At 31.0% G+C, this 13,524-nt stretch overlaps 2 protein-coding genes across 2 annotated transcripts; both read right to left on the bottom strand.

Annotated features, from left to right (window-relative positions):
- Positions 1-4,056: 4,056 nt before the first annotated feature.
- On the bottom strand, positions 4,057-7,020 carry LOC102586117 (uncharacterized). The gene is given in 4 exon segments (NM_001287860.1): positions 4,057-4,352; positions 4,443-4,604; positions 5,578-5,680; positions 6,768-7,020. Coding segments are annotated over 4 exon segments (675 nt in total). The 5' UTR covers positions 7,010-7,020; the 3' UTR covers positions 4,057-4,184.
- Positions 7,021-8,471: 1,451 nt separating this feature from the next.
- On the bottom strand, positions 8,472-10,088 carry LOC102585780 (uncharacterized). Its single transcript, XM_006342498.2, has 4 exons — positions 9,723-10,088; positions 9,548-9,650; positions 8,901-9,062; positions 8,472-8,808 (listed from the first exon to the last, which is right to left on the bottom strand). The coding sequence occupies exons 1-4, from the start codon at positions 9,995-9,997 to the stop codon at positions 8,680-8,682; spliced, it is 669 nt and encodes a 222-aa protein (XP_006342560.1). The 5' UTR covers positions 9,998-10,088; the 3' UTR covers positions 8,472-8,679.
- Between the last annotated feature and the right edge of the window lie 3,436 nt (positions 10,089-13,524).

The following is a 13,524-nucleotide window of genomic DNA, read 5'->3' as shown; positions in this document are numbered from 1 at the left end:
TAAAAAAGAATTGAGTTAAATGAGCGGATTAATAACTCGTTCAAAAATTATTCAGGCTTGAAATGAATAGAAAAGTGGGTCAAAATCCAACATGCCCGATTCTTAATCCAAAAAAACATCTATATATTAGCCTTTCGTTTATTTTCATTACAAATTAATTACTCTTTTTAAGAAAAGTTACTTAAAAATATTTTTAAAATTATTTAATCTTACAAAAACCCGTCATTATATACATACTTAATTATATGCATTAATCTATCAGTTTAAAAGCTCGTATGGAAGCAAAATGTCAATTACCATGTATTTGCCACAATTTTATTTTTTTTAAAAAGATAAAAAATAAAAAAATTATTAGTGGTTAATTAGCTTGCTTTTGTTTTCTATCTTTAACTTTTCTTATTTTTTTAGTATTTTATTTTTTCCTTTTTAGTCTTCTCGTGGTCGTTCAATTTCTTTTAAGTCTTCTCTTCATCGTTTACTATGTTAAACTTTTATTCCTTTTGGAAAAAGTTTGGAAATTAAAGTAAGAACTCAAGCCTCCAATTTCTTGTTTTTTCATTCTTGAGAGTGATTTTTTTAATTTTTTTGGTTTCCATGACATAGTGGCTTGACTAGTTAGGAACCATGTAGAGAAAACACATTTTATTAAAATAAATAAATAAATATCTTTTCAGAATTCAAATTTGAAATTTCTAGTTAAGGATGAAATCTAGGTTGTCCTATCTATGGATTCAGCAGCAGTTTGAAAAGTTGCCCTATTCAGAAATCTCCGGAACTATGCTTATTTTCAACTACCCGAAGCATTTCGTCGATTCTATGCCCTTCCTCGTGCCTAGGATCCACCCTAAGGCTTTCCTCATTTGAACATCGCCCTTCACTTTTAAGGTTATGCTTTCTAAGGTACAGCTAAATGGATGGATCTTATCAACGTTCATGATTAATGATAAATTAAATCATAAGATCAAACCGTCGAATAAAAAAAAATTGGATGCTATCATAGCTCCTACGTAAATAAGTAGTTGTGTAGCAGCTACAAAATAGGAGTTTGATAGAATATAGAATAATGATAAGTGTGATTTGTGTTGAAGTGTAGGCACAAATAAGACATAAAACAAATAACGAAGATTTAAAATTTAGATAAGTGAGCCTTGCTGAAGTTGTTGAACATTTTTGTTCATCCGTTGATAGGTTTGATAATTAAATTAAAAGCAAGAATAAATGGAAAATAAAAAATCAAAATCCCAACAAATGTTGAACTTCAATATATGTAAATCCTGGTTTAACCGACAATATTGATAAATATGATCTTCACTTACAACATTTTAACTTTTATCAAACATTTTTCATGTACAAACATAATTTCAACTTTCGATTATTATATTTTTAACTTTAACTTTAACTTCAACATTATATAATATCTTTAAGCTTCAATCACCAAATATCCAAAAAATAAAATAAAATAGTAAAGCGCGAAAGAAAACCAATTTGAAAAAAACAACAATATAATTTAAAACTAAACATACAAAATAGAAATAATCAAATGATATTTACATAAATGTGTCCTTTAATTTTACTTCAAATGACGTTTATGTCCTCCAATTTTGGATGTGCGCAAGTAAACACTTAAATATCTATAAAATTGAACAAGTAAACACACATGTCCTACGTGACATAGTATACATAGGATGCTACATAAGATTTGAAATCGTCACGTAGAGCACTCATGTGTCTATTAGTTCAACTTTATATAAGTTTAAGTGTCTACTTGTGCACACTCAAAACTAATTAGAGAACACATATATCAATTGAACTCAAATTAAATGACACGTTTGTATTATGTCTGATAAAAAAAAGCTACCAAAGTGATTATTGAACCACCACTAGTGGTGGTGCGTTAGGCATAGACCCATTCACCTTTTGTGTTTAAAACATGTAAAGTATGCTTCTCAAAATTAGGAGAAAAAAATAATCAAACAGAACAAAATTTATTTAGAAAAAAAACAAAAAGTAAAGAAGAAAGTAAAAGCATTAGTTACCCCAATTAAATTTTTTTTACAAAAAGGTTGTGACATTATATTGCCAAATGACAAGGCATCAAATGAAGTGGTGAGACAATCATTAAAGGACGTCGGTCGTTGAAGCACTCGAATTCGAATTTTGAATATGAAAAATCATTAATAAAAAACGTTTTCCTTTAAATGACGTCCTACACAACACAAATTTAAATTAATTAGATTTTAATAAAAATATCATATATCACATGGTGATGAGATTGATGGACAAGGCAAAGTTGCATTGAGCACAAAAGGTTAAACAATATTGAGTTACAACTTTTGTAATTATGTTTCAATTGGTTTGTCTTCAAAAAAAAAACTTTTTTTTATAATATTTTATATTAACTTTCTATGATATGACATGTTTAAGATTAAATAATATTTTGACCCATTTTACATATTTTTAATTTAAAATCATAAAATATTTAAAAATCTTTTCCACTTTTTTAAATTTTGTATCAAATCGAACTGAGAAAAATAAATTAAAACGAAGAGAGTATTATCATTTCCAGATCTGATATTTATAAATCTTCCAAAATGAGTAATGTCACCACTTAATTAGAATTTGCCCCACCAGTATCTTTAGGCACCTTTAAAGCTGCACCATAGAAAACATATTCAAAATCTCGGAAGGATGAATGTTTTATTATAAAAAATGGATCTAAATTATAAATTTGTTCGATCTGATTTTTAGGTTTTTATCACTAAACACGTTAAAAAATTAAAATTATAAGTCTAACTTGAGATTGATTAAATTCATTAATTGTATGTTGTATCGTCATTTAGTGCTACTCGTTTAAATATACATATTTGGTGCAGAAAAAAAGGAAGAAAAAAATATTAATTAAAATGTCAAACGTGATACGAATAACCACTTAGAGTCTAGAGAGGTGTTAATTTTAAAAGAAGAAAAAAAGATAGATATAAGAGTTATATTTGTAACCTCGTTTAGAAAGGTGCACTCAATAATCAACGCATTATATATATATATGACACTTCAACGATTCACACATCTATATTTAAATATATTTTTAGAAAAATTATAACATTATTATATATAATCTAAAAAATACATGAATTCACGTGAACCCACGAAACTCCCTAAATATGCCCCTGCATAGATTGAGGAAACATTAACAACCTGATATTCAATTTGATGCTTCCATATTTCCCTCTTTAAGACACTCAACACAATAAATAGCTTTTCTTTTCTTTTGAGCTCTCATAGTCTAAGCAAAAATTTACTTTTCCTTTTTTTTGGGTTTAATAGATGGACACATGATAAAATATTTCTATTGGACACTTTCTATCCAAATTTAATAGTTGACTTATCTACGTAACCGGCAATTGAGAATACACATAAGAAGTATTTCAAATTCGAATCGAAATAAAAACATGCACTAAACTCTTTCTATGCACGAGACTTCCTCAAGGATCTATTGTATGTAGTTTAACCCTACATTTCAGCAAGAGACTGTTTTTGCAGCTTGAACTCGCGATCTCTTGATCACATTTCTCCAATGTTCTTGGAGAAATACTTTTTTTCTACCTTTTATTATTTTAGAAAAATCCCGCTTCTTATCCGACTTCTATTGTCATACATGTTGGTAACTGTATCGATTACGTATATGGACCCACCCTTCTACCCTCTTCCAACTTAAGTACCAAGCTTCTACCTTGGCAGGATTCGAACTCATAACTTTTGCCTAACATAACATGTAAGGATCGTCGATGTCTCCGTGTATATAATATTATTCATTCTCCACAATCATTTGGTGTTCAATAATATTTGTACTTGATTAATAATTAGACAGAAAATAACTTTTACCAATAAATTAGTATTTACATTTTCTATAACCATAAGATATACAACAACAATAACATAACTAATGTAGTTTCACAAAGCCATGTCTCGGGAGGGTAGAGTGTATACAGACCCTTACCCCCTCCTTAGCGATAGAGAGGCTGTTTTTGATAGACGCTCATGGAAAACCATAAGATATAAAAGTAATAAACTTTCATTATATATGTCTAAACATAAGAACTATTGAGTTTAATTTGTCTCTCTAGCTCTCAGGACATTAGGTTATAAAGAGTACAGATACAATTGGAGACTAAAAGATCAGATTTTCACAAGAAGAAATTCAAATTTTCAGCTCTTAATTGTTCTTCAGGTGAAATCAATGGATCAATGACATCTCTCCATGTTTTGTAGTCCAATGGTGAGCCACCATCAGGTAAAGGAAACCCGTTTACGAAGAAAAAAGGTGCCCCATATACGCCTTTCACACAACCATACTGTGAAAAAATATACATACACACAAATGTAAGTTTCGGTATCGGTGAAAGATATGTAATAGATAGGGTAATTGAGCCTAATTAGCATACCTTGAAGGAAATTCTTGTTGCTTGATCAGTTTTGGGGTCAGTAAATCCAGCCTTTACAGCAGCGTAATTCGAATTCCCAATTTTATTGGATGTAAATTTTGCGACTTCATCCACAACAGACGCTTTGGACAAGTTGAACGTTGCTTGGTTATAAAACTTGTCCTGTTCAATCAAGCATAATTATAACCAAAAGTATATAAATATGTCTAGTACCATAGTTTGTAACAGAGGAATGTTTTTCGCGTACAATATGGTAAGCACTACTCTGTAGTTTGTGAATTCAACTAATTCATGCTTTTCCACAGTTACAGTTTTTACAGGAATGATAAATAATCGTAGCAATTTCATATTTGATGAAGTGTTTACTATATTCTTATAAAGACTATACGTGCAGTTAATTGTATCATGGTCCAGTTCTTGCTCGACTGAAGTGACTCACAAGTCACACTAAGCCCCAAAGGGGGCACCTTAGGCCTATGTTGCTCGGACTCTCCAAAATGGTTGCAGCACCAGTGTTGGATTCTCCAAAATTCACTACTTTTGGAGTATCCGACACGCACCCGTTGACATTTTTGAAGAGTTTGAGCAACATAGCCTTAGGAAGATTCTGGAAAACAGGTAAATAGTTGTCACTAAAGAAACAGAGAACAATTATCTCACCCCATAATATGAGATAACTATGAATAAAACAGATTGTTGGAGTTGCTTTAAAAAAAAATGAATATCCATCACACCATAATCTTAAGGTTACCTTGTAGTAATGTTTTTAAAGTTTCGTAAAAAAAATTCAATCATTTATGACATTTGCAGATGGCATAATACATAAACAGACACTCAACTTGACCTTAGGTGACAAGTAAACACTCCAACTTTAAGTTTGCTCATCTAGACACCTAACTCGTCTCCATTGTATCAGTTGAACACTCCAACTTACAACATAATCATCACGACACTTCCAAAATCTATGTGTCACGTCAGCGTCGGGTGTCCACAAGACACAACGGAGACGAGTTGGAGTGTTTAGTTACTAGTTGAGACCAAATTGAGGTATCTAGATGTGCACTCTCAAAGTTGGAGTGCTCGAACTGTTTATATATTATGCTTTTGTAGATTGTATCCCAAAAAAACTTGTTACCTGTTGATCAAAGAAAGCCTCTAGTAATCTGAATGTGGCAGAAGAATTCAACTTATTGACAATGTGCAACGCACGCGATGTAGTAAATGCATTGTCATGGTAACTGCATATATTAGAACAAGTAAGCAAAAAAAAACATGTCAATTATAACTCAAATTCCATATGTTCAACTCGAAAACCAGATGACATTGTCATTGCCCTACACATACCAACAATCCGACTCTAAAAGCAATAGAAGAACAGACAATACACAGTGATCAAGCAAATGCAATAGTGTAATCATAACGCTTGATGCGATCTCCTTGTAGAAAAACATGGCTATCAATAAGCTTTATGTTGCTCAGACTCTTCCAAAAATGTCGACGGGTGCATGTCGGATGTCGAATCCTCCAAAAATAGTGTATTTTTGAAGGATCTGACACGGGTGCAGCATCATTTTTGGAGAGTCCGAGCAACTTAGATTATAAGCTACACTAGTATGTTTAATGGAAGTTAGATCAACTAACTACACAGTCTTAAGATTCAGATGACACTTAATTAGACAAGCCCAATAATGAGATGCTACCCCATTTAACAGATTAATTAGTAACTCACGAAATAAAGCAGCAGCACAACATTGCACCAAGTTTAGCTATTAATTTGTCTACATTTACCAACGAGTATCCGAATAGGTTTAAAAAACTCTAATCTATCATCATTTTGCACGGAGTTAACAATCAAAAACACACCTCACGTATCATGTCTTTACTAGTTTCCTACCTGAACTATCAGACGTTCTCTTCTCCCACCTAAACTATCACCAACTACACACCTCAACTATCAATTGCCCCTTTCCCTACCTGACATATCACCTCAACTATCATTCAGATAGAAAAAGCGAACAACTAATAGTTGAAATGTGTTTTGATTAATAGTTAGCCATAACCCATAATTCATGTAGAAAAAAGTGAACACCTGATAGTTCAAGTAAGAAACTGCAATAACATGATACTTCAATATGTTTTTGACCATTTTCACTTTTGCTAGTTTTTTTTAATACTAATAAATCCGGCTCTAAAAGCTCCTCCCAATAGATTCATCCCCAAACATATTCAATTGGGGATTTCTACTCTAAACGGCATTATAATCCATACGATAACAGAAAAAAACACAGTAATTTAGTTATGAAAATCACAAAATCGAATACTTACGGCAAAGGGAAAGTATGAACTACAAGAGAAACACGAGAACCGTAGTGATGGAGAGCTTTTTTGAGAGGCGGCCATGAATCTCTACTGTCTGGGCAAACTGGATCTAAGAAAGCTTCGATTACTATTGATTTTGTTATATCGATTTTGCCGTCGCCGCCGTACAAGAATCCATCTGGATTTTGACAATTCACAGAAATGATAAATATCAAAATCAAATTCAGAAATACAACTGATTTCACCATTTTTGTTGCAGTAGATAGATAGTAATTCTATCTGGTTTCAGATTTTTGGGCTATTTTTTATTGTAGAAATATGTGGGGAAAAAAAACAAAAAAATTTAAGGTGATGATGATGTTGATGCAAAAGATAATTGGGAAGTAAATGTTTCATAATAAATGAAGGGTAGACCCATAAATTAAATGGTTAATTACATTAAAAATTCATATACTATAACTTAGATAGATTTTTTGTATTTTAAAAATCAAATATTTGCATCATATGTTAACTGTTTTAAAGTCAAATAGCTTTTAAATAATTTTATAGTGCTTTTGATAAATTAAATAATACTTATAAATACTTATTTTTAAAAATGTTTATATTAAGTGTTTGATAGTAAATTATAGGATGTATATCTAAAATTAAGTCATACTATAAAAGTGTTTAGTGTAATTAATTTTAAATTAAATAAGTAGATGTGAATATTTGATTTTTGTTAGGTAAGTACTAATGCTAAGATAACAAGAAAAATGGATGAGAAATAGGATGTGTAGTATTTTCTTTTCACTTACTCTTTGCATTTATCTTTGTTATAAGAAGAGGGGTATATATAGTTGTATATACTTGGGCACCAAGTCTGATACATGAATATCTTCTTGTCATGTATACATTTTGGGCACCAAGTATCTCATATGACTAATTAATATACAGCACTTAGCATATTGTGTGCGTATTAACCTTACAACACTTAACATATTACCGTAGACATCCAATTTACAACAATTTTATATATATGTAGTTAGGAGCAATTCTTACCTCACAAGCTATTTATTGGGTTTCAATAAAGTTTGAATATGTTTTCTTATCATAATTGTAGAGACATGTGCATTCTAATTCTTGGTTTAGTCCCATATTATGTTGTACACCGGAAAAGGGGAAAGAGTCATCTACGAATTTGATCGAATTCAATAGATTTGATTTAAACTTAGTCCATTAACTTTATTTTAAATTATTGTAAGTAACTCAACGTATATAATTTAAATCTTTCTTATATTATCGGTAATAAGGTCTCTACCTTATATATTGAATAGACAGCCAGATTATTCATATATACTCTATCAACCCAAGAAAACTAAAAGAATCCATCAATTTTTTTAAAATTTTAGAAGTTTTTAAATTCAACAAGTGTCTTGAGCCATTTTCATGTTGAAGGAAGAGTAATTCGGAATGGTATATTTCCAGAACCTTGAGATCTTTATTTTGCTATTTTACGAGTATATCTAGATGTGAATTAGGAGTTTGTCATCGCGGAGAGTGAATGGGTAGACCTCTAATTCTGTATAACGAGAAAGAGTTTACTATGATCAATTTAGTGAACTTTATGAAACTAATTATGCCTTTATGCCTATCATCATAACATTTTGTGTTCAATAACATTAATACTTAATCAGGTGTACAGAGAAATAACATTTAGATATAAATACCATAAGATATAAATATAGAAGCAATAAATCACTTTCATTATATTTGTAAACACAAGATATAAAAGATTAACTCTCTAGCTCAATCATCAGGTGAATGAGAGTATAAATACAACTACTGTAAGGCTTCTCGGTATACTAAGCTCCCGCTATATGCAGGTCGAATCGAACCACAAGAGTTTATTGTACGCAGTCTTGCAAGAAATGCAAAATTGTTAGTTCTTCAACAATGGATGAATGATTTTTCTCCATGCATTGTAGTCCAATGCTGAGCCAGAATCAGACAGAGGAAATCCATTTACGAAGAAAAAAGGCGTCCCATATACGCCTTTCACACAACCATACTGTCAAAATATGTATACACGAATGTAAGTAATCGGTATAGGTGAAAGATATACATACAATGTGTAAGGTAAATTGAGCTTAATTAGCATACCTTGAAGGAAATTCTTGTTGCATGATCAGTTTTCGGGTCAGTAAATCCAACTTTTACAGCAGCGTAATGCGAATTCCCAATTGAATTTGATGTAAATCTTGCAATTTTATCTACAACAGATGATCTGGACAAGTTGAAAGTTGCATTGCCATAAAACCTGCCCTGTTCAACCAGGCACAATTAAAATCAAAACTCTGTATAATTTGTAACAGATGAACGAATTTCGCGTACAATCTGATAAGTTTACAACTCTGTAAAATGTGGATTCAACTAAATCATGTTGTTTCACAGTTCTATTAGATTCTTATAAAGATTTAAAAAGGGCAGCTCAATGAATGAAGCATCTCACGTTCACACAAGATATAGAGAAGGGCTGCACCCCAAGGGGATGTAACGTAGACAGTCTATCCTGAACCAAGCATTAGTGACTGATTTCACGTCTGCTAGATAGTATAGCATATCAGACTTCAAAGAAGAGTTTGTAAGTAAGATCTTTCCCTAAAAGAACCTGAGCATTTAAGTGAAGGGGAGCCTTAGCATAACAGGTAAAATTGTTGTCATGTGACCTGTGGAGGGTCACGTGTTCAAGGTGTGAAAACAGTCTCTTGCAAAAATGCAGGGTAATACAACGTACAATAGATTTATACCTGGTGATCAAAGAAAGATTCCAGTAATCTATATGTAGCAGAAGTATTCAACTGATTGCTAATATGCATCGCTCGCGATGAAATAAATGCATTGTCATGATACCTGCAAATTTGAACAATTACTAAGCTACAGACTAAGTTTTTTCAAGTAAAATTGAGAAATGAGCATACGTACGGTAAAGGGAACGGATGAACAACGAGAGAGAGACGAGATCCATAGTGTTGGAGAGCTAGCTTGAGAGGGGGCCATGAATCACGACTATCAGGGCAAAGAGGATCGAAGAAAGCCTCGATTACAATGGATTTGGTGTTAGCGATTCTGTTCTTGTACCAAAATCCGTCTTGTTTAGACGGAAGTGTAACCTGAGCGTTCACATGAACAACACATAATAGTAGTAACACGATAGATTTCATGAGAGTATTATAGTTCTGAATTTTCAAGAATTTCATTTCTTGAAATTTAATTCTATGTCAAGAGATGTGAAAGCATTAAAGAGTTAAATAGGTGATAAATGATGTGATGTTCACAAGTTTGAAATTCGCCGCTAGGAAACTAAATCTTGATATAATTATAGTTTCCATGTTCAAGTACATTACGTAATGAACCAGGTCCATTAGTGCGTTGTATCACACAATGAACCTGGTTCATTATTTAGTTGTTGTTCATTCCGTTAGTTAGGTGACTTGGTCAATGCTTAATTGGTGATGAGCTTTCATAGTTTGTTAAAATTCAGAAGATATTTTGTAAATCATATCATATATCAAAAATGGAAAATTCTTAACTTCAAAGTTGGATTACAATTTAACCCTACACTAAGAGGGTGTTTGGATTGGCTTGAAAGTTGATCAAATCTACTTTCTGAGAGTGTTTGACAAATATAAAAATAACTTAAAAATCAAAAGTAAGTCCTACTTTTTATTTTTTTACTTAAAAGTCATTTAAGTTTGATTTTTTTATATTTTTGACTTAAAAATTACTTATTCTAAGTCAATCCAAACAGGCTCTAAGTTAAAATATTATAAAATATTTAATTTTATCATTTTAAAATTAATATGATATGCATAAAAAAAAATCAAAAGTCACTTTAACGTGTATGGAGCCCGCATTGGAGCTCCGACTAAATTCGAAACGCACACTGCAGAGCCCATTCAGGGGTGACGCTCCCAACAAGATTCTCACCTTCATAACTCATATCTAATTACTTATTTAGTTGTTACTCTTAATATTCATAACTCTCGTTTTTCATATTACACATGTTTTCAAAGAATTTTAATCATTTTAACAGATTTTTTTAAAAATCACATCGGTCACATGTGCAACGTACGTGTCTAGAAACAACCTAGGACTATAAGACTGAGTACAAAGCTCATTTGAATGTAACACACGAAATAATGATCAATACAATTTCCCTTTCTTTTCTCTTAGCTTTAGTTTATCAATAGAGTTGTAAGTTTGTGAGCTCATATTTTCTCAGTCCAACATCCGTCTAATTATAAGAAAGAATATGATTCAATTATTTGAAGATTTAAATTAGATGCTATGATTTTTTTCACATGTATATATCATGATCGATCAACTTTTGATATTGAATAATAAGTTATTTATTATTCTACGATCTTGATCATCAGTTACATGTAATATTCATCTTTTAGGAGTGCGGAAGCTAGAAGTTAAAGTACAAGTTTGGTCGAATCAATAATTTTAGTTCGAATTTTATACTTATATTAAAAAGTGTACTAAATACATAAATTTAAAATCCTTATACTAATACTTGATATCACTATTTTAAAATTTAAAATTCAAATACTAGTTTCGCCTCTATCATATATTCCCTCTGTCGTAATTTATGTGACATATTTCATTTTTCAAGAGTCAAACAATTTAAATTTGATCGATAATTTGTTCATGAAATCTTCAATTTTTTAAAAATAAAATTTATATATGTAAACCACGTAAAATATATATTATAAATTACAATTATGGACAATTCAAAAATATACTATTATGGAAAAGCTAAAGCTAGTGGAGATGTTGATGATGAAAAGTAAGATGAACGTAATGAAAACGTTAAAACTTGATGACAGAAAGTTGACGTAAAGTATAACCAACTTTTAAACAACTTTTGGAAAAATTTATATTCCATTGAAAACTTTGTTAGAATTGTTTTATTATTTGAAAAGATTATCTTAAAATGTGAAGAGTCCCTCGTTGGTGGTTTAACGAATGAGTGGTCACTTAAATATGATTTGGGTAAATTTTACCTCTTAATCAACTAACTTTTGAGGTTGAATTAGACACATTCTAATTTTTGTTTTTCAATATTGATATCCGTGTTAAAATTGTCAACGCACCAGATGTCTGGGTGTGGGAAGAGGGGCGGAGGGGGTGAAGAGTGCTACATCGATGGTTTGAGGAATGAGTGATCTCCTTAATATGACTCAGGCAAATACTCACTTTTTGAACTAGCGTTTGGAGTTAAGCTAAACCCGAAATTCATTTCTTTGCAAAAAGCCTTTAAAACAAATACGTTTTTTTCTTTTTTTTTCTTTTTTGGAAAGCTACTATATTAATATATTTGCCTTCTTAACAACATGTCATCAAGAATACATAACCATCAGCTTTTGGTAAATTTTTAGTAAAGGAATTGATTGAAAATAAATTGGACGAGGCTATAATTAAATTTTAAGATTAGAGGTGATTTTGATTAGTTTGGAGTGAAAAATCTAACCTAGAAAACATATGATAAACGAATATCATATTGTATCTTTATATCTCATATTATACATCATGTATGTCAGTATCATGAATATAGCAAAAATCGATTTTCATGAATATTTATGCACATATTTACATGAAATAATATATAGTGGGATATAAACTGATATATACATGAGGATACACAAGGGGTATAGTGGAGAACACGGAGATGATATCATCTTTAACCTCGAGTTTTAATCTGAAATTCATCTCAAATAGTCTTCAAACACCCTCATAATTAATATTCATCCCTCGTACAAGAATTATTTCTTACGAGAGACGTAAATTAAAGACCAACGCAATATAGAGCTAGGTTAGTGGTAAGGCTTTGTACACATTAGTCACTAGAGGCCATTTCTAGGAGTGGCCCATCGCTTAGCTAATTTTCATGGCCCAATATAATAATTTCCTTAAGGATCTATTATTGAATAATTGCTTACGTGTATACATTTTTGTATTATTGCTTTCAAATTGGTATAGTATAGACTAATCACATAAATATCAATATATTGTTATGAATCACTTTGATTGAATTATTGTTCTTCGTTACCTTTTTGTGTACTCAAGCTTAGTTCTTTATTTGCAATTGTAATTTTATTGAAACAATGAAAGAGGGAGGACGAAGGGTTTGAGAAACGATGAGAGTAATATATTGTGTTTTTAACTTATTTTCTTTATTAAGTAATAAGCTAAAGGGTGTATAATACAGATAAGTAAGACTTGCTTAACTGATTGAGTACTTCCACCGTCGATCGATATGTTAGCAATGAATTTTCATAACCAATTCATGTTTAGATTATCATTGAATTAATATATTTCATCTATTTGTTATTGTAAAATGTTTTAATTTGATGGTGTAAAAGGAGTATATTATTAAAGTTGAACTTTCGTAATGATAGAATTTGAACAAAGATGGCCTACTTGAATGCCCACCACACGTCACCACCCAATCCCTTCGTGTATTATTCAATCCAATTTTAGACACTTTAATCAAATCATTGTTCAAGGTCACTACTTTTATATTTATTTCCCTATTTCTTTGTCGATTTTTCGATATCTACTTTGGAGTTTGATTAATTCAGATTTGTGTAGAGAAGTCTTAATTATTTTTAGGGGATAAAGTGATTCCTATCAAAGCTGATTTTATATTCAAAATTCAAATATGAGACTTTTAATTAAAAGTAAATAAGCCCTTATCATTCTATCGCAATTTTCGATA

Source organism: Solanum tuberosum, unplaced genomic scaffold (genome assembly GCF_000226075.1).
Source record: "Solanum tuberosum cultivar DM 1-3 516 R44 unplaced genomic scaffold, SolTub_3.0 scf00034, whole genome shotgun sequence".
Taxonomy (NCBI): Eukaryota; Viridiplantae; Streptophyta; class Magnoliopsida; order Solanales; family Solanaceae; genus Solanum; species Solanum tuberosum.
Note: the sequence above shows the minus strand (reverse complement) of the source record. Positions and strands in the feature narration are given on the sequence as shown.